This window comes from Trichophyton rubrum (genome assembly GCF_000151425.1).
Source record: "Trichophyton rubrum CBS 118892 genomic scaffold supercont2.4, whole genome shotgun sequence".
NCBI classification, from domain to species: domain Eukaryota; kingdom Fungi; phylum Ascomycota; class Eurotiomycetes; order Onygenales; family Arthrodermataceae; genus Trichophyton; species Trichophyton rubrum.
In genome coordinates, this window is record NW_003456425.1 from 1,253,378 (window position 1) to 1,278,041 (window position 24,664).

At 47.2% G+C, this 24,664-nt stretch overlaps 6 protein-coding genes across 7 annotated transcripts; 1 reads left to right on the forward strand and 5 right to left on the reverse strand.

Annotated features, from left to right (window-relative positions):
- Nucleotides 1-667: 667 nt before the first annotated feature.
- On the reverse strand, nucleotides 668-2,158 carry TERG_04336 (transaldolase; the record flags this gene model as incomplete). The annotated part of the gene is made up of 7 exons (XM_003235232.1): nucleotides 668-910; nucleotides 995-1,378; nucleotides 1,441-1,605; nucleotides 1,677-1,795; nucleotides 1,904-1,915; nucleotides 2,030-2,048; nucleotides 2,120-2,158. 7 exons carry the CDS (start codon nucleotides 2,156-2,158, stop codon nucleotides 668-670), a joined length of 981 nt encoding a protein of 326 aa, XP_003235280.1.
- Nucleotides 2,159-5,080: 2,922 nt separating this feature from the next.
- TERG_12136 (uncharacterized protein) lies at nucleotides 5,081-5,470 on the reverse strand (the record flags this gene model as incomplete). Its single annotated transcript, XM_003235233.2, has 2 exons — nucleotides 5,081-5,350; nucleotides 5,408-5,470. The coding sequence occupies 2 exons, from the start codon at nucleotides 5,468-5,470 to the stop codon at nucleotides 5,081-5,083; spliced, it is 333 nt and encodes a 110-aa protein (XP_003235281.2).
- Nucleotides 5,471-10,308: 4,838 nt separating this feature from the next.
- On the reverse strand, nucleotides 10,309-12,855 carry TERG_12137 (uncharacterized protein; the record flags this gene model as incomplete). Its single annotated transcript, XM_047751141.1, has 1 exon — nucleotides 10,309-12,855. The coding sequence occupies one exon, from the start codon at nucleotides 12,853-12,855 to the stop codon at nucleotides 10,309-10,311; it is 2,547 nt and encodes an 848-aa protein (XP_047606252.1).
- A 2,339-nt stretch (nucleotides 12,856-15,194) lies between these two features.
- Nucleotides 15,195-16,850, forward strand: TERG_04338 (subtilisin-like serine protease pepC; the record flags this gene model as incomplete). 2 transcript variants are annotated; one of them, XM_003235234.1, is made up of 3 exons in its annotated part: nucleotides 15,195-15,560; nucleotides 15,681-16,616; nucleotides 16,680-16,850. In XM_003235234.1, the coding sequence occupies 3 exons, from the start codon at nucleotides 15,195-15,197 to the stop codon at nucleotides 16,848-16,850; spliced, it is 1,473 nt and encodes a 490-aa protein (XP_003235282.1). The 2 variants fall into 2 exon arrangements, with proteins under 2 accessions (XP_003235282.1, XP_047606253.1); XM_047749760.1 differs by lacking the exon at nucleotides 16,680-16,850 and having other exon boundaries at nucleotides 15,681-16,652.
- Nucleotides 16,851-17,697: 847 nt separating this feature from the next.
- TERG_04339 (uncharacterized protein) lies at nucleotides 17,698-21,214 on the reverse strand (the record flags this gene model as incomplete). The annotated part of the gene is made up of 5 exons (XM_047748238.1): nucleotides 17,698-18,864; nucleotides 18,924-19,013; nucleotides 19,064-19,237; nucleotides 19,299-20,963; nucleotides 21,119-21,214. 5 exons carry the CDS (start codon nucleotides 21,212-21,214, stop codon nucleotides 17,698-17,700), a joined length of 3,192 nt encoding a protein of 1,063 aa, XP_047604215.1.
- Nucleotides 21,215-22,568: 1,354 nt separating this feature from the next.
- On the reverse strand, nucleotides 22,569-24,384 carry TERG_04340 (uncharacterized protein; the record flags this gene model as incomplete). Its single annotated transcript, XM_003235236.2, has 3 exons — nucleotides 22,569-22,883; nucleotides 23,037-24,272; nucleotides 24,334-24,384. 3 exons carry the CDS (start codon nucleotides 24,382-24,384, stop codon nucleotides 22,569-22,571), a joined length of 1,602 nt encoding a protein of 533 aa, XP_003235284.2.
- Nucleotides 24,385-24,664: the final 280 nt, after the last annotated feature.

Genomic DNA, 24,664 nt, shown 5'->3' on the forward strand with positions numbered 1-24,664 from the left:
AGAAGGTGGAAAGGACGGAGGATGAGGGAAAAGGCCTTGTTTGTTCCCCCCTCGTAAGCAGAATCCGGCCGATGGTGGGGGTGGACATGTAAACATCCGGCCTCGCCCTTCTTGCGCTCCATCGCTTTCTTCCTGCTCGCTCCCGGCGGCCGGCGAGATGCCGCTGCTCGAGGACTCTTTTTGACACCCGTGACTACATGACAGAGAAACTGCTGCTTCAATTGCCTACAACTTCTCTATCTACCAGCCATCTATCTATCAGCCTGTCTATTCTTTCATTTTCTGCTTTCAATCTTCGTCTTCGTCTTCCTCTTCTTCTACTTCAGCTTCGACTTTTGTTCTTCCAGCTTTATCCGATGACGTAATAGTCTTGCCCCTCATGCTGACTAATTCATTACACAAACATATCACGTGATTTAAAGTTTTTCTGTTTAGGGAAAGCCGCTGATTGGTTCTTTCGAGTTTCTACTGCAAACTGTTCACATTTCTATAAGGGGGTTTCATACTCGGTTAGATACATATTTGGATTTTAGGGAAAGCATTTTCGTAATATAATCGCTGCAGTCGCATGTCAATCTGCCGCCTCTGCGTATGACCGAAGGGCGGAAAAGAGAAAAGAAAGGGACAAAGAAGACGTCAATTTATAAGTAGCGGATCGAGCTTTCGCTTATGCGGAGGCCTGGATCTTCTCCTTGATGATGCCCTTGAGGGTGACGGCATCAGCGGCAAACTTGGAGATACCTTCTCGAAGCTTCTCGACGGCCATCTGCTCCTCGTTGAAGTCGAAGCGGAAGAGAGCCTCGTCATTCAGGTAGCTGCGCTTGGGGATGTCAAGGTTAGCGGCACCGGCGGGGTCGAGCTTCTTCGGCACAGCGGCGTTGGAGTTGTAGAGCTCCTCAAGGAGGTTGGGCTAGTGAAAAAAGTTTCATATTAGTATTTTTTTTTTTTTATTTGACCTGGATATCGACGCTGACTGGACGAAGGGAAAACATACGGAGATGGTCAGGTAGTCGCATCCAGCTAGCTCGGTGATTTCACCAGTGTTTCGGAATGAGGCGCCCATGACAATGGTTTTGTAGCCGTGCTTCTTGTAGTAGTTGAAGATGTTCTGCACGCTCTTGACACCTGGGTCCTCCTCGGCGGTGTACTCTCGCTTCATGGCAGCCTTGTACCAGTCGAGAATTCGGCCGACGAAGGGAGAGATCAGGTAAGCACCAGCCTCGGCGGCAGCGATGGCCTGAACCAGAGAGAACATGAGGGTCAAGTTGCAGTTGACACCGTGCTGGGACTGCAAGATGTGGGCTGCCTGGATACCTTCCCAGGTAGAGGCGACCTTGATCAAGATTCTGTCCTTCTTGATGCCGACGGACTCGTAGAGCTGCCATCTAGTGAGTACTTACCCCTCAATTGATCGGTTCAGTTTAGGGAGTTTGAACATACCTCGATGATGCGGAGGGCCTTCTTGACGGAAGCCTGGGTGTCGAAGGAGTAGTGGGCATCAACCTCGGTGGAGACCTTTCCTGGAATGATAGCGAGGATCTCCTTTCCGAACTCAACGAGTAATCTGTCCAAGGCAGCGTCGACTTGTTCATCAATGTTGGAGCCCTGCCATATCTGTTAGCTGCTCGGTGTTCCATTTCATCGTTCACGGATAGGCGGGCCGGCTTCAAACGTACATTCTGCTTGCCATAGGAGATGGCAGCATCGATCAACTTGGCGTACTCTGGCTTCTTGGAAGCAGCGAGGATAAGGGAAGGGTTGGTGGTAGCATCCTGAGGCTTGTATTTGCCGATAGCTACAAGTTGGGAGACTTATGTTAGTCACTCACTGATATCACGGAATCAACGTCGACAGCTTGACCAGTACCGCTTCAAGCTATACGGCTTCCATGGGTATCACTTACTTGCAAAGTCACCTATATCAGCCCAGCAGCTTCGTGTTAGCCCATATGTTCTCTAAACCCGGATGAATGCCCCTCATCCGGCCCCTCATTGCTCATCACTCATGATCTCAACCGCTCGAGTCTTACCGGAGTCGCAAACGACAGTCTACTCTATCATCAGCCAGAGTTCCAACGGAGGCAAATTGCAGGAATTGCACGAAAGGCACCAAAACTTACCGTGCCAGAGGCCTTCAATTGATCAAGAGAGGTAGACATCTTGGTACAACGTATAGAAACGCCAACTTGTCCGTTCTGTGTAGTCGCGGGAGGCTTCGGGGTCGATTCAGCAGGTCAGTCCGGCTGTTACTGCGAAGATGGAGATGAAGAATCGTTCTGTGTCCAGATGAGATGGAAGATGGATGAAGGTGAACTCCTGAAGCGGGCGCCGTGGTTCATATAAACCTAACGTCGACGGAGGTGGCAAGCTCTCTTTGGCTGGTTGGCTCACTAAGCAGCTCGCAGTCTCTTCCTCTTTTTCCCTGGTGGGGCTGGGCTCCCTCTCAGGCGTAACCCCGCGGAAAGCGTCTCGGTTGAGCTTCCGCGGCGCTTATTTCTTGGGATATAAAAAGACTGCCACCGGAAAGCGAGAGTTTGATGGCAGCTTTAACTAGCGTCGTAGCTAAAGGCTGAAAAGCAACATTCTATCAAGTCAATGGAACAGAGGTCGTCGAGCTCTTGGGTGCTGCCCTCTTTTCTCCCATGGCCGAGCTGGCTCATCTGTGACTCCGTGAGGAGCCGCATACTGCCTCCATCACAATCAAATGACCCGAGATATCCCATCGCCGAGTATTCCGCTAATTAACAAAGAGTCACATTCGAGGAAACACGGTTGGAAGGCTCAAACTTTAAACTGCCTATATGCAAGCGGTGAAGTGAGAAACTAGAGGTTTGATTCGCTGGTTTTAGTTCTGCAGTCAACCGCTATTTGGAAACATTAGCATTTGATCTCCTAGCTAGTTGCATCACAGTGTATGTGTAACGGGCCTTCCAGGACCAGACCAACGATATGGAGAAGCGAGCCCTGGAACAAATATCGGCTAGTATAGCTAAGAGCAGCCCGGAGAGGGTTGGAGCTAGTTAATACAAGCAAGCAGTTGACCCCAATTTCTATTTCGTGTACTCTCCCCGCTCAACTGTTTATTTCCTGACATCCTTTTACATACCATGGCTGCTTTGGCCATAGCTCTTACCAACTCTGCAGACCGTTCGATTGCGTTGCTAGTTACTAATATCAATCACATTCTGCCCTCTAACGAAAAAGCTGACGTTCCGAGATTTCCCGGTGCCATGGAGGCCAAATCTACAGATTCAATGTTCCTTTGATTCTCTGACCGAGTCCTAAGAGCATTGTCTATTTCTCAAAGTAAATCAATTTGGGCCTGAATTTCCTTAACAATCTCTAGACAATCTAATACCAATGGAAATCCTACGTTGGTCTGGCCAACGGGTTAGGCTCTTGAGGCTCTCACAAGAGCCGATGAGCAATGGCGTAGAGTAGCAATATCATTTCAGTGGTGATTTTGAGTTACAATCTATTCTTCCATGTTTTTTTAAAGGCCCTAGCAGGAACGCAGGCCTGCATACGGATGAATCTTGAAGTCATAACCTCAGGACTCATAATTTGGTACATAGTTTGCTAGGATCCGACACTCATCTGTCGTTCTGGTTGTTTTGATTGTATGCGCGAAGTGGTTTAGATTCCATTAGTTCCGCTTTAGGCTTCTCCTTTAGATAAGGTCACCCAAAGTAATGCCACCAAATGACCTTTCGTCTCGATTCTAAATCCGGCGGTGCTGAGAATTTGTTGTTGTGACACGACCCATTGAGAGGTATTCTCACGTATGTCAGCACCTTGCCCCCAGAAAGCCAGATAGTATAGCTAGTCATCAACGCAGCTCTACGTCATAATCACTACTTCTACACCCAATAACTTTTCTAATAGATTGATTTATTCACACTCAGGGCCTGGGCTGACAACAAACTGGTAAAAAGGTAAAAATGGAGGGAGGGGGATTCCCTGGCACCTGCAACGATCGATCTCTTCTTCTAGACATTTTGTTTGACTACAGGAATTTTAGCATAGAGATCTACCGCTAAAGTCTATAGACGTCAAGCTTTGAGTTGATGCATCAATGTCACCGCCATAGAATGGACAGTGGGTAGCAATGAGGTTACCCAGACGTGGAGAGTCTGGCCCGGGCCAGGATATAGCTCGAAAATTTAGTTTGTTACCACTGAAATCTCTTCCGGTTCTTCCGGTACTAATGCGAAGAACTTTCTAAAGATATTGAGAGACGAGCTGATGTCCGCAGTAAAGGGAAAGGTTACAGCCTCAAAAAAAGTCCGAGTAAATGAGATATAGTCGAGAATGCAGACAAGGTTAGGGGCCGCGCCGTCGTCTTGGCATTATCAGCTAGGACCCACTCCTCTGGTTCACTGCACCGAAATCGTATTGCAAATATGAAATTGGGATTCATAGACAAAATCCAGCTTTGATCCATAGTGTCTGGCTACGTCCGATGCTTTTCGATGTGGGATACAGTAATTTGTCAAGAGTCGATAGCGGTAATGCACATCTTTCATCCTATTAAACTAAGGAATCGCATTTTCGTCTTTAGCTAGGGTAGGGCACTACACTGTAGCAGCTTCGATCTTGGGACAAAAACGTGAATGCAGATTGTGGTAACATATATTTAGACTACTACCTCTGTGTTGGTTTATAATCGGGCGGTATACAGGAGAGATTCCATAGAAGGTTTTGGCCAGCTCCTGTAGTTGTTGGACCTTTAATAATAGACCTTCTATAAACTAACTGCAAGAGTGAGCTGGATATCAAATGGCTGTGAACAATATGAGCACTTATCGTAATCATAATCGTCTATAATATAAACAAAAAGTGCAAACCAGCAGCTCCATACGCACGAAGTTCTAACGGCGCTGCACACAATTCCACTCATAAACTTGCCCCGACTCGTCACCCGTATATACAACATGTGAGAGGGGAAGAACACATGTAATTCCTGCAAGAGCTGCTGCTCCATCCCCACGCGAAGTGTTTACGTGATGTAGCTGGCGAACGAGATCCAGCTCAAACACCCCATTTCTGATGCACTTGCTCCATATCTATATCATCCACAATTAGTAACTATAATTGGTAAAACAAAGAAGACAGTGTGCACCGAATCGATCACTTACGTTCACCAGTCCTTTCCGATGGCCAGTAAAAAATAGTTCACGCTCTAACCACTCATTGCCAACCCCTTCATAGAAAGCACAGGAGAGGACGTTATCATCCGACTGTTCGCAGACGGGTCTTTCGAGAAGAAGAGTGCCGTTTAACGTATAGAGACAAACCATATTGCTACGGCAAACGGCGATATTTCCAGTTACATCATTTATCCGGGCACACTAAAGGGTGGAGTTAGTCAAAGGGTAGTCACCAAGAATTCGGAAATAGAATCTTACGCTAATTGGAGGGCCAGTTGATAACTCTCTCAAAAACTCGAGTCGGTTTAGATCCCACAGCATGACTTGACCATCTTTGGAAGCAGATAAAATCGTGCTAAATGACCTTGAAACAGCAAGGACGGTGACTGGTGACCGATGACCAAAGAGAGAGGCTTTTGGCAGTAGATCGACGGATCGAGATGTCGATGTGAATGACCAAACGGCTATGGTGCAATCAGTGCCAGCAGTAATCAAGGTCTGGGAATCAGCAAAAATAGCACAAGAGAGTTGGCCGATATGGACATGCTCGAAATGGCCAATTAACTGTCGAAAAGGGAATTTTAGTATTAAAATTCAATCTAAACTTAGAGATTGTACTGTACCTTTCTTGACTCAGCCGCATAAAAACGGACACTTCCATCCGAGAACCCCCATTCCATATACTTATCATAGGTTGGGGGGATATTGAGCCGAAATGCTGCTGCACAAAGAAGGCGGTCCTGCTTCACTGAGAAAGATAGGGAAGCCACTCGTTCTTGAATATCTAGAAGCGGAAGGCATGTTAAAAGAAGATCGAGGAAGACATGTGAGACATAACCTTACCTAACAGGGTAAATGGTAAGCGAGTTAATGAATCTGCAGAAGAGTCCAGGCGAATGGGCTTGTTTTGGATTTCTTCCCTCCCTGGATGATGCTTATGGAATACCTGATGAGGGGTTTGGCCAAAATTATGTATGATTCCTATGGTCGCCAGTCTCTCCATGGGATCTTCAATGCTATCAAGATCTTTGGCGCCACGATAAGATAAATGATGGAAAACATTGACGGCTTCCAGAGCCGCTTCACCTCGTTGTTTGGCACCAAAGATCAGATCAATCCACTGATGTAGATTGCGGGTGACAAACGGGCTTTCAAGCGCCTCGCGGTGTTTAGCTATAAAGATCTTTGGGTCTCCTTTTGCCCACGGAGGAAGCTCCACAGAATCAATAGATTGGCCTGTGCTCTGTCGTATCCCAAAATCATAGTTATTGGAGTTTGAGAGGAACTCTGGCAAGTAGAAAAACTCCGGGATTAACTCTCGAACATCGGTCATATTAAGTCGTGATGCAGAGTTCCACGCATCAGGAATGGAGAAAAACAGACGGTCGGCGTGATCAAACGTTCCACCCTGCAGGAGGAGATAGGATTTTACAAATGGCTGGAGTCGTATTAGATATGAACAGACGATCATGGCAGAAGAGTAGTGAGTCCCATAGTGAAAGGGTGGAGCATTTTCGTCTCCCATTTCTGCAAAAGATTGGTATCTGCTCCTAAAATCTGCCTCGCGTGTTATCGTCTGGCATCCCATTGGTTTCGAAAGGTCACGGAAGGTTCTTGGGTTTGTAAGATCAAGCTCTTCACTGGTATAATCAGCAAGAATCCACGGAAATACAGGGTATTGAGTCAAATCATTGAAGGTTCGGCCTGCGAGCGTGTTGACAAGCATCAGATAATGAAAGTTTGACATCTCGCCCTTCAGCCACTTCCGTGTTGCTGGGTGGGAAGGCATCTGGCTAAAGACGTTTACAAGCTTTGATCCAAAGAACTGTGAGTTATTCCCTTCACTGCGTAAAGTCTCAAAGCGCCATGAGTCTTCTGTTGAGCTAGTACTGCTATGTATTTGGGGTGCCCGGGATGTCAGCTCGTTATAGAGTTCGTTGCGTAGCTTGGCAGAGATAAGCGTAAACAGGTAGCTCCGCCCATCAGAGAAGAATATTTCCAAGGCAACATCACGGAAGAGAAATTGGCGCTTCGAAACACTAACGACGTCTGCCCAGATCCAGCTTCTGGATCTATGAGCGCCGTTGTTGTGTTTCCGATCATCGGATTCTCTGCCAGAAATCACGCGAACATAAGGATCTCTTTCCTCGGGATGTGCTTGCGACACATGGACGATCTCACAGTCAGAGCGTTGGAAAAAATTATCCATTATATAAAGGCTGATTTTTCCCAATATCAAAAGGCCCTCACAAGCTTCAAGCCCAATAATGCGGGAGATATTGCAAACATATTGTACTTGATCGCCCCGTTGAAGATTTTTCATCACTTTCCGATTCTTATCTTCATAAGGGTCGTTGCCTGTTGGTTCGTCTATCAACTCAAAGCTATCCTCAGTGGCAGATTTATCTTCAGTTTCATGATCAAGAGATTCCGTGTCAACGGAGTCAGGCACAATCGTGGGAGGTGGTAGATTAATAATATCACTATTTGGCGCAGGGCGTGTGCGAATATCCAATTTGATTTCAGGAGTATCATTGGTAATTTTTCTTTTTGGTTGATAATCCCTTTTGGCAGTTGAATCGTCTGGTGTTACCCGTAAACGCATTCTGCTGCGTCCCTCCGTCTGGTCCAGGCGCCAGTTATGCTTTGATTGAGTTGCGAGGAAGCCGTTCTCACGTCTCAAATTTGTGTACATCCGGGAAAAAGCTGAGGCCATGAAATTGAAATCATCCTGTTGGTCTTGGACTGCTCTCTGATGCTTTAAACCTTCCGACACGGATATATTGGCTGTCCAATGCCCAAATGTAATACCATGTTTACGCAGGATCTCTTCATTTATAGACTCAGTCTGGGTCCACTGCTTTAATTTGTCCTTCCTTTTCGATGCTCTTATCCGCGCCGTTTCTTGAGTTTTGGTATTCTCATCACGAACAAAGCTTTCCCAGCCTTTGCACAGAGCACCAAAGAAAAAGCAATCAAGGTCGTCGCGTTGATCATCGATCCAGTGAAGAAAGCTATCATCGTCCATTCCAACCAGTTTTTGGAAGCCTAGTGAAAGCCGCCTATGGAGCGATGGAGTGGCTTGACCAAGAATGACAGAGGTTTCGGACGGTTTTTGAACGAGGGTAATTCTCCACAACCCTGCTGCTGCCACGCGAACATCTTCTTTCTCCGTGACTATTTTAGAGTATAATAAATAATATATTAGTTGAAGTTGCTCGTTGGAAGACTCTTCAAGAGACAAAAGGACCGTTTGCCAGTATGTGAGCTGTTGTAGGAAGGTGTATGCGTTTTCTCCTTCAGTTGCAGAAAGTCGTAGGAGTACAGTCCGAAATACCGTCGAACGGATGCCAGCAATCGTTTGGCTGCAAAGCCGGACGCTTTTCAAAGATGCAATATCTGGCTCTTGTAAGTATTCAAGAACAGGGCCGATAAAGTTCAACGTAGCCATTGCTCCATCAATAAACCATCCCCCATACACGGCTTCAGCCACGTATGAGAGTAGTCGAGACAGATTGTTCAAAACGCGGGGCTCAATAAGTACTTTCTTGTCCTTCGATATCTTTTTTTCTAAATGTGTAAGGAGATTTTTAAGAATCCAGGACTCGAAATATATGTGATGCTCCACAAACCCAGGAGGTATCCTGGCAAACAACTGCAATCCTGAAAACTCTTTGCGCCCGAACAGCTGGTCTGTGTAAACAGCTAGAAGGATATCAAGGATATCGTTGGCCACAGGATTGCTTGGACGGGGGCTTGCTGCATCAGGAACAGGCGTCACAATTTGTTGCAATCGAGCGGGAGATGGGGAATATTTTGATTTGTTTGATGATACTAGGATAAATGATGACGATCGATGAAGCTCATTGTCGTTATCTTGAGCATCCGTCCCCTCAACGGTACTAGTACGTACGATCGGTCTAGCCCCCTGGAGTGGTTGAATTGTAACCGAATCCCCACCAAATCGCAGTCCTTCTGAATTGGACTCTAGCTCAAAACCTGCATTGACTATATCAGAGCCAACTACTACAGGGTATAAAGCTCGCAGGAGTTCTTCAACATAATTGGATGTCACTGTAAAATCACGAAAGTTTTGAGACTTTTCATGCATATGAGCCAGGAAATCCACAACGGTTTTTAAAATGTCACAGTCCGATGATACAGGCCCCGAGGTGCTAACTTCTGTGGCGAATAGTTAGTTTCCGTAAAAGAACAGAATTCCAACGCTGGGTTGGCTATAAGAATGATTGATTGAACCCCAGGACAACTAACCTGATCGCAATGAACTGCTCCCTGAATCCGCCCTCGGACGAACCACATACACGCCGTCTTCATCCTCTGCATGGCTGGACGGAGAACCACTCCTAGGCATCACAGATGCTTTCAAGCCAAGCTGGAGCATTCCTGTAATAACAGGCAGAACCTCTGGAAATGACACTTTGAGGGTCTCAGGGGAAGACAAAAGCCGCTGAAGATCTGAGGTACCGGAAGTTTTATCCAAGTTTATCGAGCCTGGATCCAGACCGAAGAGGATAGAGAAACATAGTGGCCACAATGGCGCTAAGTTCCACCACCTCTTGAGCCGGTGCCGCATCACCACGAACCCACCCGCTTTCTCTGCAAATTTTTTGGTATATGCAGTGCCATGAACAATAAACAGCCGAGATAAAATCATCGTGACTAATATCACTACATCTGGGTTGTCTTCTGATAGGAGGTATAATAGCCACTATAAACGACATGTAAGTTGTACATTCCAACGAGGGTTGTGAAGTTAAAGCATACCTTATTAGTGACTGTCCTAGCAAATTTTTGGATGCTGGCGGTATCTTCGCTGTTACAAAAGACCTCGGTAAACACCCGCAAAATTTCCACCCCAATTTGTTCCTTTGAAACATAGCCTGGGACGTGATCAGGGTATAAATTCCCTGGTCGTCGGGACCGTATGTCAAGACGAGTATTCTTATTTTTGCTGGTTTTGTTGTTCACGCGCTGCTTTGCTGAGTGTATGGAAAATGTAATGAAAAGCGATACAGAACGAAGAACTTCGGCGGTCATACAAGCACCCACTAAGCTCTTAAATGCTGCCACGAATAGCTTCAAAGTTGCTGTTGTGAAAATTTCCGCTTTCAGGGCTTCTATAAGTCTTTTAATCACACCTACACATACAAGGTTAGCATGTTTTCCAATAGCAAAGGGCTAAGGGTGGTGAACATACGCATTCTGGACAACCGCTTTGAATTGAACCTGTGGTAATGACTCTCCACGCAAAATGTTCGGAACTGGGAATAGTATATCTCCAGCAATGGCAGGTCGGCTTGCCTCCATATATCCAGGTCTATTAACAGGATCCGGTATGCCAATGGATTTATTATTAAGGACTTTTTCGGGTTCTCAAAATCATATCCTACAAATCTGAGGATGGGTAGTAAAAGTTCCATAGATGCCTCGTTGCGTTCTTGTGTAGTGCTGCACACTGGACTTGTTTTTAAAGGAGAATTCTGCACAGGTGATGAAAACCCGAGTTTTTCACGCAGGAGCATGGCAAGTATACCGTATCCATTCTCCTTTTCCATGGCTTCACTGTTTCTCCAGTTATCCTGAACAGCTTCAAAGAACAGTTCTAGAGCAAAATGAAGCGATTCGCGGGTAGTTGCTGCTTCAACTAAGCTGAGATGAACGCCTGCACACCCACCAATTCGCCAACTCACATCATCTAGAGATTGCGGGACAATAACCACCGGATCTCCCGTGAGTATTGCAACTCCGTGAGGTTGTGTTAGGGCTTCATTAATTGCGGGAACTGCTCCATTGATGACAATAGAATTGCCTTTGACCTTGGTGAGTTGAGTCAAATTCTTGCCAGCAGTTTTTGAGAGTGATTTCACCAATTGTGATTCATCAATGTTATTGGTATCATCATCATCCATAACTGAGGTAGGTGATATATTGAGCAAGACAGAGCTTTCGGGAATCAAAATGCTGCCTTTTTGTCTAATGACGGAAACAATGTCTGACTGGTCCTCCTTGCCAGCATGGAGGCTCTCATTGCGTAAATTCAAGGTAGCAGACGCCCTGTACGTCTGGAAGGAACCTAGACAATCCTGGAAGTTCCCATAATATCTAGGCCCAAGATGGCAAAGCACAGCAATAAGATCATCATTGAAAGCTTCATCAAATAGGATAGCAGAGGCAAGAGACCATTTCGAGGAAGATACACCTTTCCCAACTCTAACAGCAAGGTCCCGAGGAGTTCCTAAAAATGCTTGAATCTGAGGATTCTTCTGGTTCATACGAAGTCTTGGTACAACCGGGTAATCCGCTTTGAGCTGTTCTGCAAATTCACCATTTACGAAAAGGAGTGCACGGGATAAAGACAGCGTTTTGGGCCGTTTATGCACAATGCAAATATGGTACCATTGGCCAGGTAGGAATTTCGTGGCCTTGAAACGAACACTGGGTCTCATACCCTTAATTGAGGTTTGTAAAATAAGGTTATGAGTATCCTTCTCAAGGTAGACTAAAACGAAGCATGTCTGTGTAGCATCATAGGCACCAAACAGGGTAGTATGGGTGTCTGGTTCGAATTTGTCAACTCGTGCCCAGATGGTTAGAGTATAACCGCTAGAGGTAATAGAGGGAAATGGTCTCCCCAAAGTTGGCAATTCGATCGAGCTATATCCATGGGATGAAAGGTCAAAGTGCACACAAGGAGGGTTTTTTGAAGATTTCAATGCATCTAATAGGAACCTGGAAACCTGGGGTACTTTTTGGGCTTTTTGGTAAAGTTGTATGGCATCCTGCAGGGAGTTAACGCCATGCTGGCATAAAATTGTGGCCAGTTTTAGGTATGCTTCTAACTCATCTTTTGATCTTTCAGGTACTGTTACAAGGGTTAAAAGCGGAGAGAGAATGCCTGTGGAATGGAGAGCTAGACAATTCCGTTGAGATAATGAAGCAAGACGAGTTAGACATAGTGGAACCGAGAGTCGAAGAATTGGATAGGTCTCTTGTTTAGCCGTTTGTGCCAGCCATAATCGCAATAATGGCCCGAAAAATTCTGGGTTTTCTACAACCTCCCCTGTCCCCAGAGTGAGGTTAACCAGCTCAGAGAGCGAAGGCAAGGTGTTTGACTCAGCGTCTTCAGCCTTTTTCCTGACAGTTGAGAAGAATTGTGACATGGTTTCATTTCCCAGACCAGCTGCCAAAATGCCGCCATAAAGGAGTTCGACATCCTGAGTTTTATTCAATTTGCCAGCCAGGTCTGAGAGTATGCGTTCATACGCGATGATTCCAGCCCCATTATCCCGTTTGCCGAAATATCGTTTGTTTCCCGGATCGTCTTTCAAACTTTCCGCAACGATGCATAGGGAATCTTTAACAATTGACAGAAGTAGCTTCCCGTCTGCATCCCCTATCGTGTCTGGTTTGTATAGATCTGCCAAGTGTTTTAAGAGTCCTAACACACTTTCGAACCCTCTGAGCTGACGAAACACGCTCTTTGCCTCTTGAGGTTGGTGGTCGTCGATAAGCGTATGGTGTATGAGAAGGAGATGTTCGGTGGCTCCGGATGCTTCTTCAACCGACCCAGGAGGGTTATGGCAGCAGCTAGCTAGCCCGTCAATCGCGGGTTGCAGTTTTGGGGTCAGTCTTTCTACCGAGATGGCGGATGATGACACTCTCGGGCGAGGTTGCGCGCCGCTCATCTTGGGCAAATATGCAGTGTATAAGGTCTGCAGTTACCAGCTACCAGTCTCATCGCGTGATGCAGCCAGGCATACTTGGTCGTGACAGGTAGACGTCTCTAGTGGTAGTTTATCAGCGAGAAGCTTCAGTCACGAACTATTTCTCTCTGCCGTTAACAGTGACTGAAACGTGTAAATTCAATGGGCGGACAAGGTGGCATCTCTCCAGCAGAGTACTCTGTAGTTCATCAATGAAGTTGAAATTCACCCTTGAAGCTGGTTCAGATGTCTTTCCTCGACTTACTCCCGCGCGGCGAAACGCATCACGTGATCGGGTCCGGGCCTGGGCCTTATCAAAGTCGTTGATTCTTGTTCCTGCCTTTACAAGTCAAGGTAGAAAGAAAGATATGTGATAGAAAACTAATGAGCACAGAAAAGTTATTGCGATGAATTTTTATTGAAGGCTGTTCTATATGCGCTGTTCAAACCATCCTTGGGATGCCGCCTCAGGCTCTTAGATCATGAAACAATCCCCTTTTTCAACTCCCACTGTGAGCTTCTTGTTCCTCACTCTTGCTCGCTAGTTAGGGTTTAAAGCTAATATATGACAGTGCAGGTACCTATAACCATATCCGTACTCCGTACTCACTACCGTTTCCTGGATACAATTCCGAGCAAGCGATCTGGTTGATATTCCACTTCTTTGCTGGCCTCAAAATATGGGAGTAGAGCAGTTTTCCAGTAGTTGTCCCAGTTCACCTAGTGGGGCTTCATCAGGCTCTTCAAAAGAGGCCTCACACAAAGCTGTCACACAAGTTGGTCCTGTCGGTTCCCTGACCGATCAAAAGACTGGCGGGATTAGTAACTTGGGGCTCAGCCACACTAGTTTCGGGCTGCCAGGAGCAACTATCGCATCGTCTCTCGCTCTAGGAACAGAATCAGCGCGGCTGAAAGGCATGCAAAGTTGATTCCAATAATACCTCGGTATTTACCGGAAGATACCACTCAAATGGCGCATCTTTGCCGTTTTTGGGACTATTTCATCACCTTGGTTTGCCCCTCCACAAGTCCGGAAGCTGCCATACTTGGAGAATGGGAGAGTCACTTTTGTAGCACGCCGTAGTATCTAGAATCTATTATTACTCCGTATATCTAGGGTATTAAGAGTCCCAGGGCGTCAATTGTTTGTCTGCATGCAACAATAGAAGCGATGACGTATTTCGAAGCCAAGGGTTCTAGCCGGTAGGGCCTAAACCTTAGGAAATACCAGACGTGAGCATCAACGCGGGTGCAACATCCGTAGCATCGTCATGGCAGGGTGAGGAAACAGGGGGTATAATGTGGCTCGGAAATGAGCCACTGACAGTGTCTCTTGTCCACGGAAGACACGGTCAGCTCCAGGTAATTCGTGATTTCCTATCTGATAGAACAAGAAGAGCCTTGGTAGTGCCTTCTCACGATCTGGTGGCAGCTGGTTGGTATTGTGCTGCTTTGAGCGGTCATCCTGGTGGTTCTTTCAAGCTAGTATGCCAATAGCTACGCGCCAGACGGTGGCGGTTTCAGCCATTTTTTAGTTTTCACCATTCCGATCAGCACTTGGCCTGAGATGCTTCACTCTGTCTTGTAGAGGCACTCCACCATCTCTTCCAAGCCAAAGTCAACAAAGGCGACGGGGCGCTCCGTCACAAGGGAGCACACGACTGTTGGTAGCCGTGTCAAAGGTTTAGCTGGGAGCCCTGCTTGGTCTGCTGCTGGGCGCTAATTGTTAATTTCCCCGACGATCCCTGTGGAGCTAACGAGCAAGTGAGCGAAGCTGGAGCTGCTGGAGCTGTCCCCGGATATGACACACAACTCGAAGCTTGCAGATGTTGGACAAGGCCCATCTTCCTCCCCTCTGGCTGTCCCCGTAGCTAGTAGTAAGCCCCTGTAAAAGCGTCTCGTCACGAGCTACTGCGCCCATCGCTGTCCCATCACGAGCTTCTCCTTGCAGTTGCGGCGTGGCTTCTTTTTTCGGGGTCAACCTAAGTATGGAAGTACGAAGAAACGTGACCCCGGGTTTAACCTTACATAAGCTGGGCTCCACTCCACCTCTCGAGCAAGACATGTGACGTGATTTCGATGAGTCAGCGCGAGGGATCTTACATCATCCGCTCCGGCTTCCGGGACCTCCAACCGCCAACCTCCTCCCTCTCCCCATCTCCGTCTCTTCTTTAACTTCATCTCTGCCTCTTCTTCTTCTTCACTCATCATCACCATCACCAGAGCCTTCCAGCACACCGTCCATCTCTAGTCTGCCTGCTTTCCCATCTCTTGAGCTTCCCATCCTTACCTCCTGTCCTTGACTTGCCCTCGTCATCACCATGAAGGGCCTCCTCAGCCTCTCGGTGTTGCCTGTGCTGGCATACGCCTCCCCCATGATCGTTGACTCCATCCATCAGAATGCTGCTCCCATCCTCTCCTCTACGAATGCCAAAGATATCCCGGACTCATACATCGTCGTGTTCAAGAAGGGTGTCACTTCCACCTCGGCTCTAGCTCACCAGAGCTGGGTCCAGGACATTCACACCTCCGTCGAGTCCAAGCGTTTGAAGAAACGCAACCAGTTCACATTCAAGAACGAGGCCTTCGATGGCTTGAAGCACACATTCGACTTTGCTGGTGGCTTCCTCGGCTACTCTGGCCATTTCGATGAAGAAGTCATCGAGCAAGTCCGCAGGCATCCTGACGTCAGTTTCACCACAAGGCTGAGAGAGCTCTCGAAGAGCTGCCAGCCACCCCCAGATTCTTCTTTGCTCCTTTTTTTGGCTTTTTTATTTTTCCCTCTAACATACTGACCGATCATACAGGTCGAATACATTGAGCGTGATTCCGAAGTCCACACCCTCGAGGCTGCCACTGAGAACGGTGCTCCCTGGGGTCTAGCTCGTATCTCTCACCGTGACAAGCTCAACTTCGGCACATTCAACAAGTACATCTACGCTTCCCAGGGTGGTGAGGGTGTCGATGCCTATGTTATTGATACCGGCACCAACATCGACCACGTCGACTTTGAAGGCCGTGCTAGCTGGGGAAAGACTATTCCCCAGGGTGACGATGACGTTGACGGCAACGGCCACGGAACTCACTGCTCCGGTACTATTGCTGGCAAGAAGTATGGTGTTGCCAAGAAGGCCAATGTCTACGCTGTCAAGGTCTTGAGAACCAGTGGCTCTGGTACCATGTCTGATGTCGTTAAGGGTGTCCAATGGGCCGCCGAAAGTCATTTGAAGTCGGTTGGCGAGGCCAAGAAGGGCAACCGAAAGGGCTTCAAGGGAAGTGTTGCTAACATGAGCTTGGGAGGCGGCAAGTCCGTCACTTTAGACCGCGTTGTTGACCAGGCTGTTGCTGTTGGCATGCACTTTGCCGTTGCTGCCGGTAATGATAACGCTGATGCTTGCAACTACTCTCCTGCTGGCTCTCAGAACTCCATCACCGTCGGTGCCTCGACTCTTGCTGATGAGCGTGCTTACTTCTCCAATTACGGCAAATGTACCGACATCTTCGCTCCTGGCTTGAACATCCAGTCCACCTGGATTGGAAGCAAGCACGCCGTCAACACCATCTCCGGAACTTCCATGGCCTCTCCCCATATCTGCGGTCTCTTGGCCTACTTCCTCTCCCTCCAGCCGGCGCCCGATTCCGCTTTTGCCGTTGCTGAGATCACTCCAGCTGAAATGAAGGCTAACATGATTTCTATCGCTTCCAAGAACCTCCTCACTGATATCCCATCTGACACCCCCAACGTAAGCACCCGTCCCCATAATTGTCCTCTCTCTTGAACAATTTACTAACAATACTGCTTATAGCTCCTCGCCTGGAACGGTGGTGGCTCTGACAGCTACAAGGAAATCATTGGAGGTGCTAAGGAGAATGACACTACGGATTTCTCCTCCACCCTCACCGAGAAGCTCGAGAAGTTGGCTGAAGAGGGCCTCACTGCCATCTACAATGAACTCAAGGACGCCGTCGTCGCATAAGCGCATAAGATGTATATTATAGGGCGTACCCTATACTAATACGCCGCATCCGATATGTTACACTCAACAACATATCGGGGCCAGATGCTCGCACTATTCGTCTCACCACCTGGAACCGAAAAAGGTGCGAACACACGAACTTGACTAATGGCACGTTGGTTATTTCCAACCTTGGCGCAGATGTTGTTTTTGGTTACATGTTCCATGGGTGTGATATTACTTTGTACTGCTTGTTTTCTATTTGTTTTCCCCTCGTACCTCACTCTAGGCTCTATCCACAGGTTGTGATTTAGAGACGCATCTCGTTTTCACGCACGGTTTTGTATGGTTTGTCTATTGTTACTTCCACTGCATGATGCCATTCATTTTTTTTTCAGGGCTTTTGTTCAGGTTAAGTTACCATGAGCCGTTCTCAGGGCCTATATCTCAGCGCGCATAGATAGTTATTCTTATCGAATACTTCCATATGCAGGTCCTAAAGAGGATTAAGTGTAAACAAAGCTGTTAGACAATGCATCCTATACGTCTCCGCATATCTATATCCAAGAATATGTTGGAAGTGGCACGCAACTCAGGTTCGATGACGAGGCAGTACTCACTCCCCGCATTCCTTGGAGGTAAGCGCTGCACAAGTTTTGCACCTGATAATAATCTGCCTGAAATGCTGTCAATCCTTTCAATAATGTACGTGTAATATTTTATCTAGGTGTGTGGCACTGTAACAACCAATTCTATAACGCCAGTCATACATAGACCTCGTGCATCCCTTGATTCTCTTTCACGTTTAGTATTATCATTGGCCTGGCACGCGACTGAATAAATAGTCCGTGATACAGGCCCGCCCGGTCTACATTGCATGTCGACTCGCTCTGCTGCTGTAAGTGCCAGAATTACGCAAACCAGCACTGATACCTCCTGACCTGCCCTCCCTATTATTGCTGGATTGATCAGACTCCTCCGAAATATGAGCCTCATATCCATTTTCATTAACATTATTACCGCCGTTCTCTTCTTCCTCTTCCTCCTCCTCTTCATCCGTACTCGTGCCATTATTCGGGCTATCTTTCCCATCATCAAGTATGCTAGGCCGTTTCTTTCTTTCAAAGTCTTGAGCGTGCGCTGTGGCTAACATGGTGCCTACCCGAGCCAATGTTCCGCTGGGAGGAGTACCTCCTTCTCGTTGCGAATAGCGTCGGTGTCGAAGTGAGCTCGTGGATTCATCTCCACCATCACCGCTCTCAAGATCAGGCATTTGTGTAGCAGCACCGCTCGACACGGCGGTTCCACCTGTTGGTATGCGTCCGAGGGCGTGTGGAGGCGAAGCCTTTGACTCCCGGTCCTTGTATGAGGTAGATGCAGCGGGTATGGAAGATATTGCTTCTTCATCGGATACGGTCATTGATATGTCATATGGCAGTGGGACGTCTCTTGAAGCTCGGAACCTGCCGACGTTTGTGCAATGTTCGTTCTCGACACGGAAAATAGTCCACATTCCACGACGACACACTTCAGAGAGCGCAACGGCAAAACTCAGAACAGCCGAATGTTGTATGTCATGTATAAATATGGCGTATAGAATCCAATTGAAGCGTAGTATAGGGTCGATTACCATTGCGACATAGTATACCCATCGGCGTCGGAAACCAAGGAAATCACGTAAGTATGGGTTCTTGGAGTAAGGGTTGCATAAACTCCAATCCATGGCTAAATCCCAAACCGATGCATATATGGCGTTGAGGCAGGCAAAGGTGATAAATATACCGCGCAAGGTGGTTGACTTATCGATACGGTATAAGCTGAGGGTTAGGTAGTAAAGGATAGAGAAAGAGTATTTCCCGAAGTTAACGAGATGGGGAAACGCATTTCGAGTGTCATAGTAACGGCGAAGGCACTGGAATCCACGCCATATGGACGGGATTGTAGTCAAGAAGCCGAATACGCGGGAGTGTGAAGAATTGCACATGGGCGGATTATTCCATTCATTTGCATACAAACAAAAGAAGAGTGCAATGTTCTAAGTATGTTCAGTTAGCAGGACTATTTAGTTTCACTTAGAGAAAATTTTCTACTTACCCCCATGGCATAGGTCTGGGAGCAGTACATGTCACCTAGGAAAAAGTCTCTAAATTCCACCGGGTAAAGGCCTGCAAGGAGCAACCGCCACTGTAGCATTGTTAGTCGTGGACTGTAAAGAGAGAAAATATAGAACTTACATGCGAGTATGCCCACCAAAGCCTGCTTCGGTAGTAAAGAATTCGCGCGGGTAGAAATAACGTAACGACGGTTAGGCCAATTAAGACCACAGGCCAATATATATAAAATGAGTTTACCCAGCGGAAGTTTAGCCACATGCATAGCCCCAAGAGAAGGCTAAACAGAGATGGTAGCTAAATAACTACACGTTAGCAGGGTAACCAGAGCTGAATCATAAAAATTAAGATAGCTTACCTCTGAGAGTTGGCGCCAGTCCAAAACGTGGCGGGTGTCATATTCAAAAACGAAAATATAGTTTATTTTTGATAGAGTCCAAACTCTACAGTCCAGACAAAAGAGAAAGAAATGAACAAGAATAAGGAAGTATCCGCCGTATATCTTGAGAAAATAGATGTTAGAAGAGTCTCCCATCGTAGTAGAGGTATCTGTTTTCTGTACCTGAAGAAGATAACTGGTTTCTGTCTTGACGTCTATTTCATGGCTGAACAGGTGACCAATTGCATAGGCAACACCCTGCGCACCGAATACGAGTCCCCCAGCTAGCAGTAGCCCATTTCGGAACGAATTTGGGGAGTAGTCCGTTGGAAATCCTGCTTTGCCACGCAGTTTCTGAGTGGCAGCTTTGCGGTTCCCTCGTTCAAAATAACGGGCATACAAATCTTCAACCGCAACTAAATGGTTCTCAACAATGTCACTCTGTACAAACCATGCCTTATTGACCTTTTCAGTCATATACCTCCCAGTGGGGCGGGCGTATGCAATCTTGTCATACTTTTTATTCATCTTTCGAAATGCCTTTCTGTTTAAATCGGCATATGATTTAAGCAGTTCTAAGCCGCGATAGAACTCTAAAAGGGCAAGCTTTAGTTTCCTCTTTGCAGAGGTATAAGGTACACTTTGGTATTCCTTGCGGGTGACAAAATCTCTCTGCTCGTCAGGCATTGTCTGTGGTACTGGGCCGCTAGGTGTTGCTAATTGTGCCATTGCCTTAGTTGTCTTACCAATATGGGAGCCTCTACCACGGGCCAAAGGTCTAGTCCAGGTGGCAGCGGTCTGGCCAGCGGGGCCTTTGATGCCATTCTTGGCCTCTCCAGATTCAGATTTTGATTGGTTTTTCTTCGACCTGATTTCTTCAAGTCGTAAGTCCCTCATGACATGTAGCTGATCTCTGAGTAATTGCAGCCTCTTAGTCGATTCATCCTCTTTTAACTTATAAAAGGTTTCGATCTTTGACAGCTCTTTGTCCATGAAAGCGAAAAACTCGGCCTCCTTAGTTTTAAGTTCTGCAAGAGCCTGCTCTCGTGCGGGTGCTTGGGTTTTAGAATTTTCATATTCTGGGCTAGATGAGAACATTCGGTGGATAAACGAAGGCCTTGGGCCAGGGGTACCAATTGTAGGTCGGCGATCTCTTCTTTGCTTCCGTAATGATCTACGCCCGGATTGTGTACTTTGTCCAGGGTGAAGATTCTTTTGCTTGTTTGTATAGGGTGCCAGAAGCCCATCGTTGTGTAGAGTAGATGATTCATTCCGGGGCGTAAAATAGTTGTCATCTGGATCAATTGCGGGATCAGGAAGCTGAAGTGAGGAAGGAACTAAAGAGGGAGAAACTGTGTGGCTCGGTCGTGGTGGTACAATGCTTCCATATCCTTCAGTCTGGTCGAACCGAGATGCTGGAGTTCGAAGCGGTGACCGTTCCGGCGCGGCCTGGATTGCCCGATCACCTGCATGACGCTGCGTTACACTGCTGAGTCCAGGTATTTCATTAGGCGTCAACGGGAATTGGATCGAGTCACGGCGTGTAGCGCTAATTTGGCTGAACCTCCGCCGCCCGGGAGTCCACGATGCCTGTTCTACATGTCGGAGAGCTCTTGCGATGGCTTTGACCTTCTTCTTCCCACCCTATAGATCATTCCAACGCTACAGGTCAGCTCGGGGATCTGCATTGTGTGGCATTGCTTGGCCTTCCAACTTGCCTTGTAGTTCAAATACTTCGCCCGCCATTCAGGAACCAGTTCCCGTTCAAGGTCCCTACAGATGGGTGGTGGTCAGCTTACTCCTCTGTCGAAGGTAACCAGGAGCCAAGTATCCCTCCTTAGTGTGGTACTTACTTTGCAAACTTCATTCTCTAGCGTGTGTCTATGTAAATTCATCGCCAAGTGCTGCCGAAGAGACTGTAAAATGAACAATTCTTGCAATAAATCACTGTCGCGAGATGCTCCAGGTCTGCCTCGGCGGTGTCTTTTGATATATAAGTCTTTCCATCTTTGCGCCTCGACCACAAAAGTACGAAACCGGCTTCGGCAAAGACCCACGTTTCTGCTGACTCAGCAGAGGTAAAAAAGAAGCAATTTCAGCCTCTTTCGACGTCGTTGTTTCTTCCGTGACAGCAAGTCGACGAAACAAAGAAACGGATGCCAGAAGAGAGATATGAAAAGAGCGACGAGCTGAAGAAAAGGAATGATGTTGTGACGGCGACCACAGCACAGGCGGGATGGATGCGGATGAGTTGACTCTGTGGCTGCTGTTTGGCCGGCGGGAAGGATGCGGGAGCAAGCAGGCGAAACCCCCTTGCTGGGATGATTGGTCCTACCGACAAACGCCTTGTCCTCCTTGTGTGGAAGAGGAGAAAGCGCACATCGTGGCTCGCGGGATGCCCTGGGAGGGACGAAGGGAAACAAACCTTATCCTGTTGTTGATACTGAAGGGATCTCGTGGAATCATCCTCTGCAGCCAGCAATTGGACGGACACTTGTTTGCCACGAAAAGAGCCCCCGTATCTTGTTCCTGGACCACTGTTTTCCGTACAACGACAACTGTCTATTATTATTTGCCAGCAGCTCATGAGTCGTGTGACTGCTCGCGCTCCAATCAAAGCCCAGACCCTCTAACCTGCAGCTAACACTGTCCTTGCAGCCACCACGCGAAGAGCTTTTATTTCTTCTCGAAACGTGTAACTAACTCATTAACTAGTTAGCGATATCGTGCAAAGGCCAGACACCCTAATTTCGATGCCGGCATCCCGAGGACAACAACGTCTGCCATACTTGTTACACAACTGACGACCTTCTGCAGTTATCGACTTGTAATGCTTTTAGTTAAATACGAGGTGCCACTTTCTTGTCACATCTCTGCTATCTAGGTACTCTGTACAACGCGACGGTTAACTATTCAGCAGTGTCATTTATTAGCCTTGGCAGTCAGTTTGTTGATATCGAATTCGCAGCCGGCGGAACACGATCATGAGGTGAAAGTCAAACGAGCCGGGTCAGTCTCTATTTACAACTTGTCTGCAAATTAGCAGGAACATGCTACCAAAAAAAAAAAAAAAAAAAAAAAAAAAAAAAAAAAAAAAAAAAAAAAAAAAAAATTTCTATACTATACGAATAAACAATCGAATGGGATGTAACTCCCGACAAACGGATATCTCGGATATCTCTGTGCGTATCTAAATTCGGCCAGAAGATTGTATACAGAACAGTGCATGTCAAACAGGGCCATGAATACTCAACCCGACAAATCTATAGCATATCTCTCATAATCGAAATGCTCCAACGTCTGAACTGTTTCCCCCCAGTCGTTAGGCATCTCTCCATGTTGCCATTCATCTCCTGTCTGGAAGTCTCCAGTGCTAGTAATGAGGACTTCTTTCTGCTGGTCTTGATGCTCAGCCAGGAGATCCGGGTGCGGCACCCAAACAACTCTCATTCCAGCCCGTCTAACGGCCTCGACCCCAACCAAGCTGTCCTCGAAGACCAAACATTCGCCGGGTAATATGACCTTCTCGCCGAAACTCACTGAGTTCAGTGACTGTAACGCGACCTAGTATATATGGCACGGATTTCCAATTCTATAAAACCATGTAAGAGTAAAATATCTATCTATTAGTAGGACGCAAAGATTGCTGCTGAAAAGTATTCCCGCTCATCACTCAGCTCAATGCCGCAAAACGTCTTCAAACCAATCTAGGACTACTTGATTCGCCAAAACACTTGCACCAACAGAACAATGTTCGCCGGCTCCGTCAGCGGTGCTGAATTCGTGATAAGTAGTAAGTTTGCTACCAATCCTGTCGGCCAGTATTTTTGCCTGGCCGGGGAAAAATTGATCGTTCTGTGCATCACCCACGAAAACCGGCGCAGTAATGTTCTGTGCAAAGCCATCCATATTGTATTTTAGGGTCTGTGAGAGCCATTCGAAGGGTGATTCGGTGTTAAACGACCACAAACCTTGTTGAACAGCCCATTTAGTGAACGTTTCGGTTGACGGTTCTGCTAGACCCTCTGCCAAGATGGAATCGAAAAGTTTCGCGTTTTCAGGCCCAGATTTGAATAGTTCCTTCAACTTTGGTGGGAAAGGCTTCAGATTGGATTCGCCGAAGTCGTAAATGCCATCTAATGCAAGGACAGCAGCGATACGGTGCTCAACCGCTGCAGCGCGAGGTGCAAGAAACCCGCCGAATGAAAGTCCCATGAGACCAATAGCATCGGCTCGGACTTCAGGACGGGTGATGGCATAGTCGACCACGGGGGTAACAACCTTGTCCCACTGAGGGATGAAACCGAGCTTCTGTTCTCGGCGAACAGTGGGCTGGCCGGGCCCTTCGTAAGTGATAACGTTGATTCCTCGGTCAAGGGCTGCCTTGCCCAGAACATGATACATTTCCTCCTGCGCGCCATCGAAGCCGTTTCCCATTATGATTGTCGATCGCGGGCCAGGCAAGCCACAGCCGAAAAATATAATTGGTATTGTGAAGTTTGAGTCGAGGTCATCACCCTTGGCATGTAGAGTTACCCTCTGCCCTGGGACAGGGAGTAAGGAAATTGCTGCATTGAATGCCTCCAAGTGTTTATCCCAAAGAGAATAGACTCGGGGGTCGGTCCAGTTTCCCCGCAAAAAGAAGTCCGCAGAGCGATAATAGGTTGCTGCCTTGAAAAAGGTATTGCGAGCGGAGATTGGATGGTCGGTAATGTTTATGGCTTTGGCCAGCTGATGAACGCGAGTGGCTAGTTTATTGAATGCAGTGTAATAACTTTCGAAGTCTCCGGGTTTGATTTCACTGGCTGCGATGAGAACTTCATTCACGTCGGAACCTTCATATGGCACCAGAGATAGATCACGCAGCAATTCGTAGTGGAATGACTTGTCCGAGCTAAGTTGAATTGCTGATATTGACGTGTTATCTCTTTTCTCAAAGTGCACTGGTGAAGCCTATCCCGAAAAATATTAAAAGCTAGGAACAATAGATACTTCACATCCTTAGCGAACTTACCGAGCAAAGGCTAGCCACGCTAATTAGGGATGCAAGGTGCGATAACTTCATCGCTGTAAGGGGATATAGTTGGGTATATTGTGTTCAGGTTGCTCTATTTTACCTGGACTATGTATTTGCGAGAAGTGGTATACACCCAGAGAAGTCGACCTCGATTTTATAGACATCTTGAACGAGATATGCGTCACGGTTTCGGCATCCTAAATTGGAATCAGTTGCGAGATAGCTATGGTCCGGTAACCAGAGACGAGCGTAGTTCAGCCCTGGTATTATATAGCCTCCGTGGAAGGGAAGGATTTTTGTTAGGATCCAGCAGGATGGATGGCGCAGT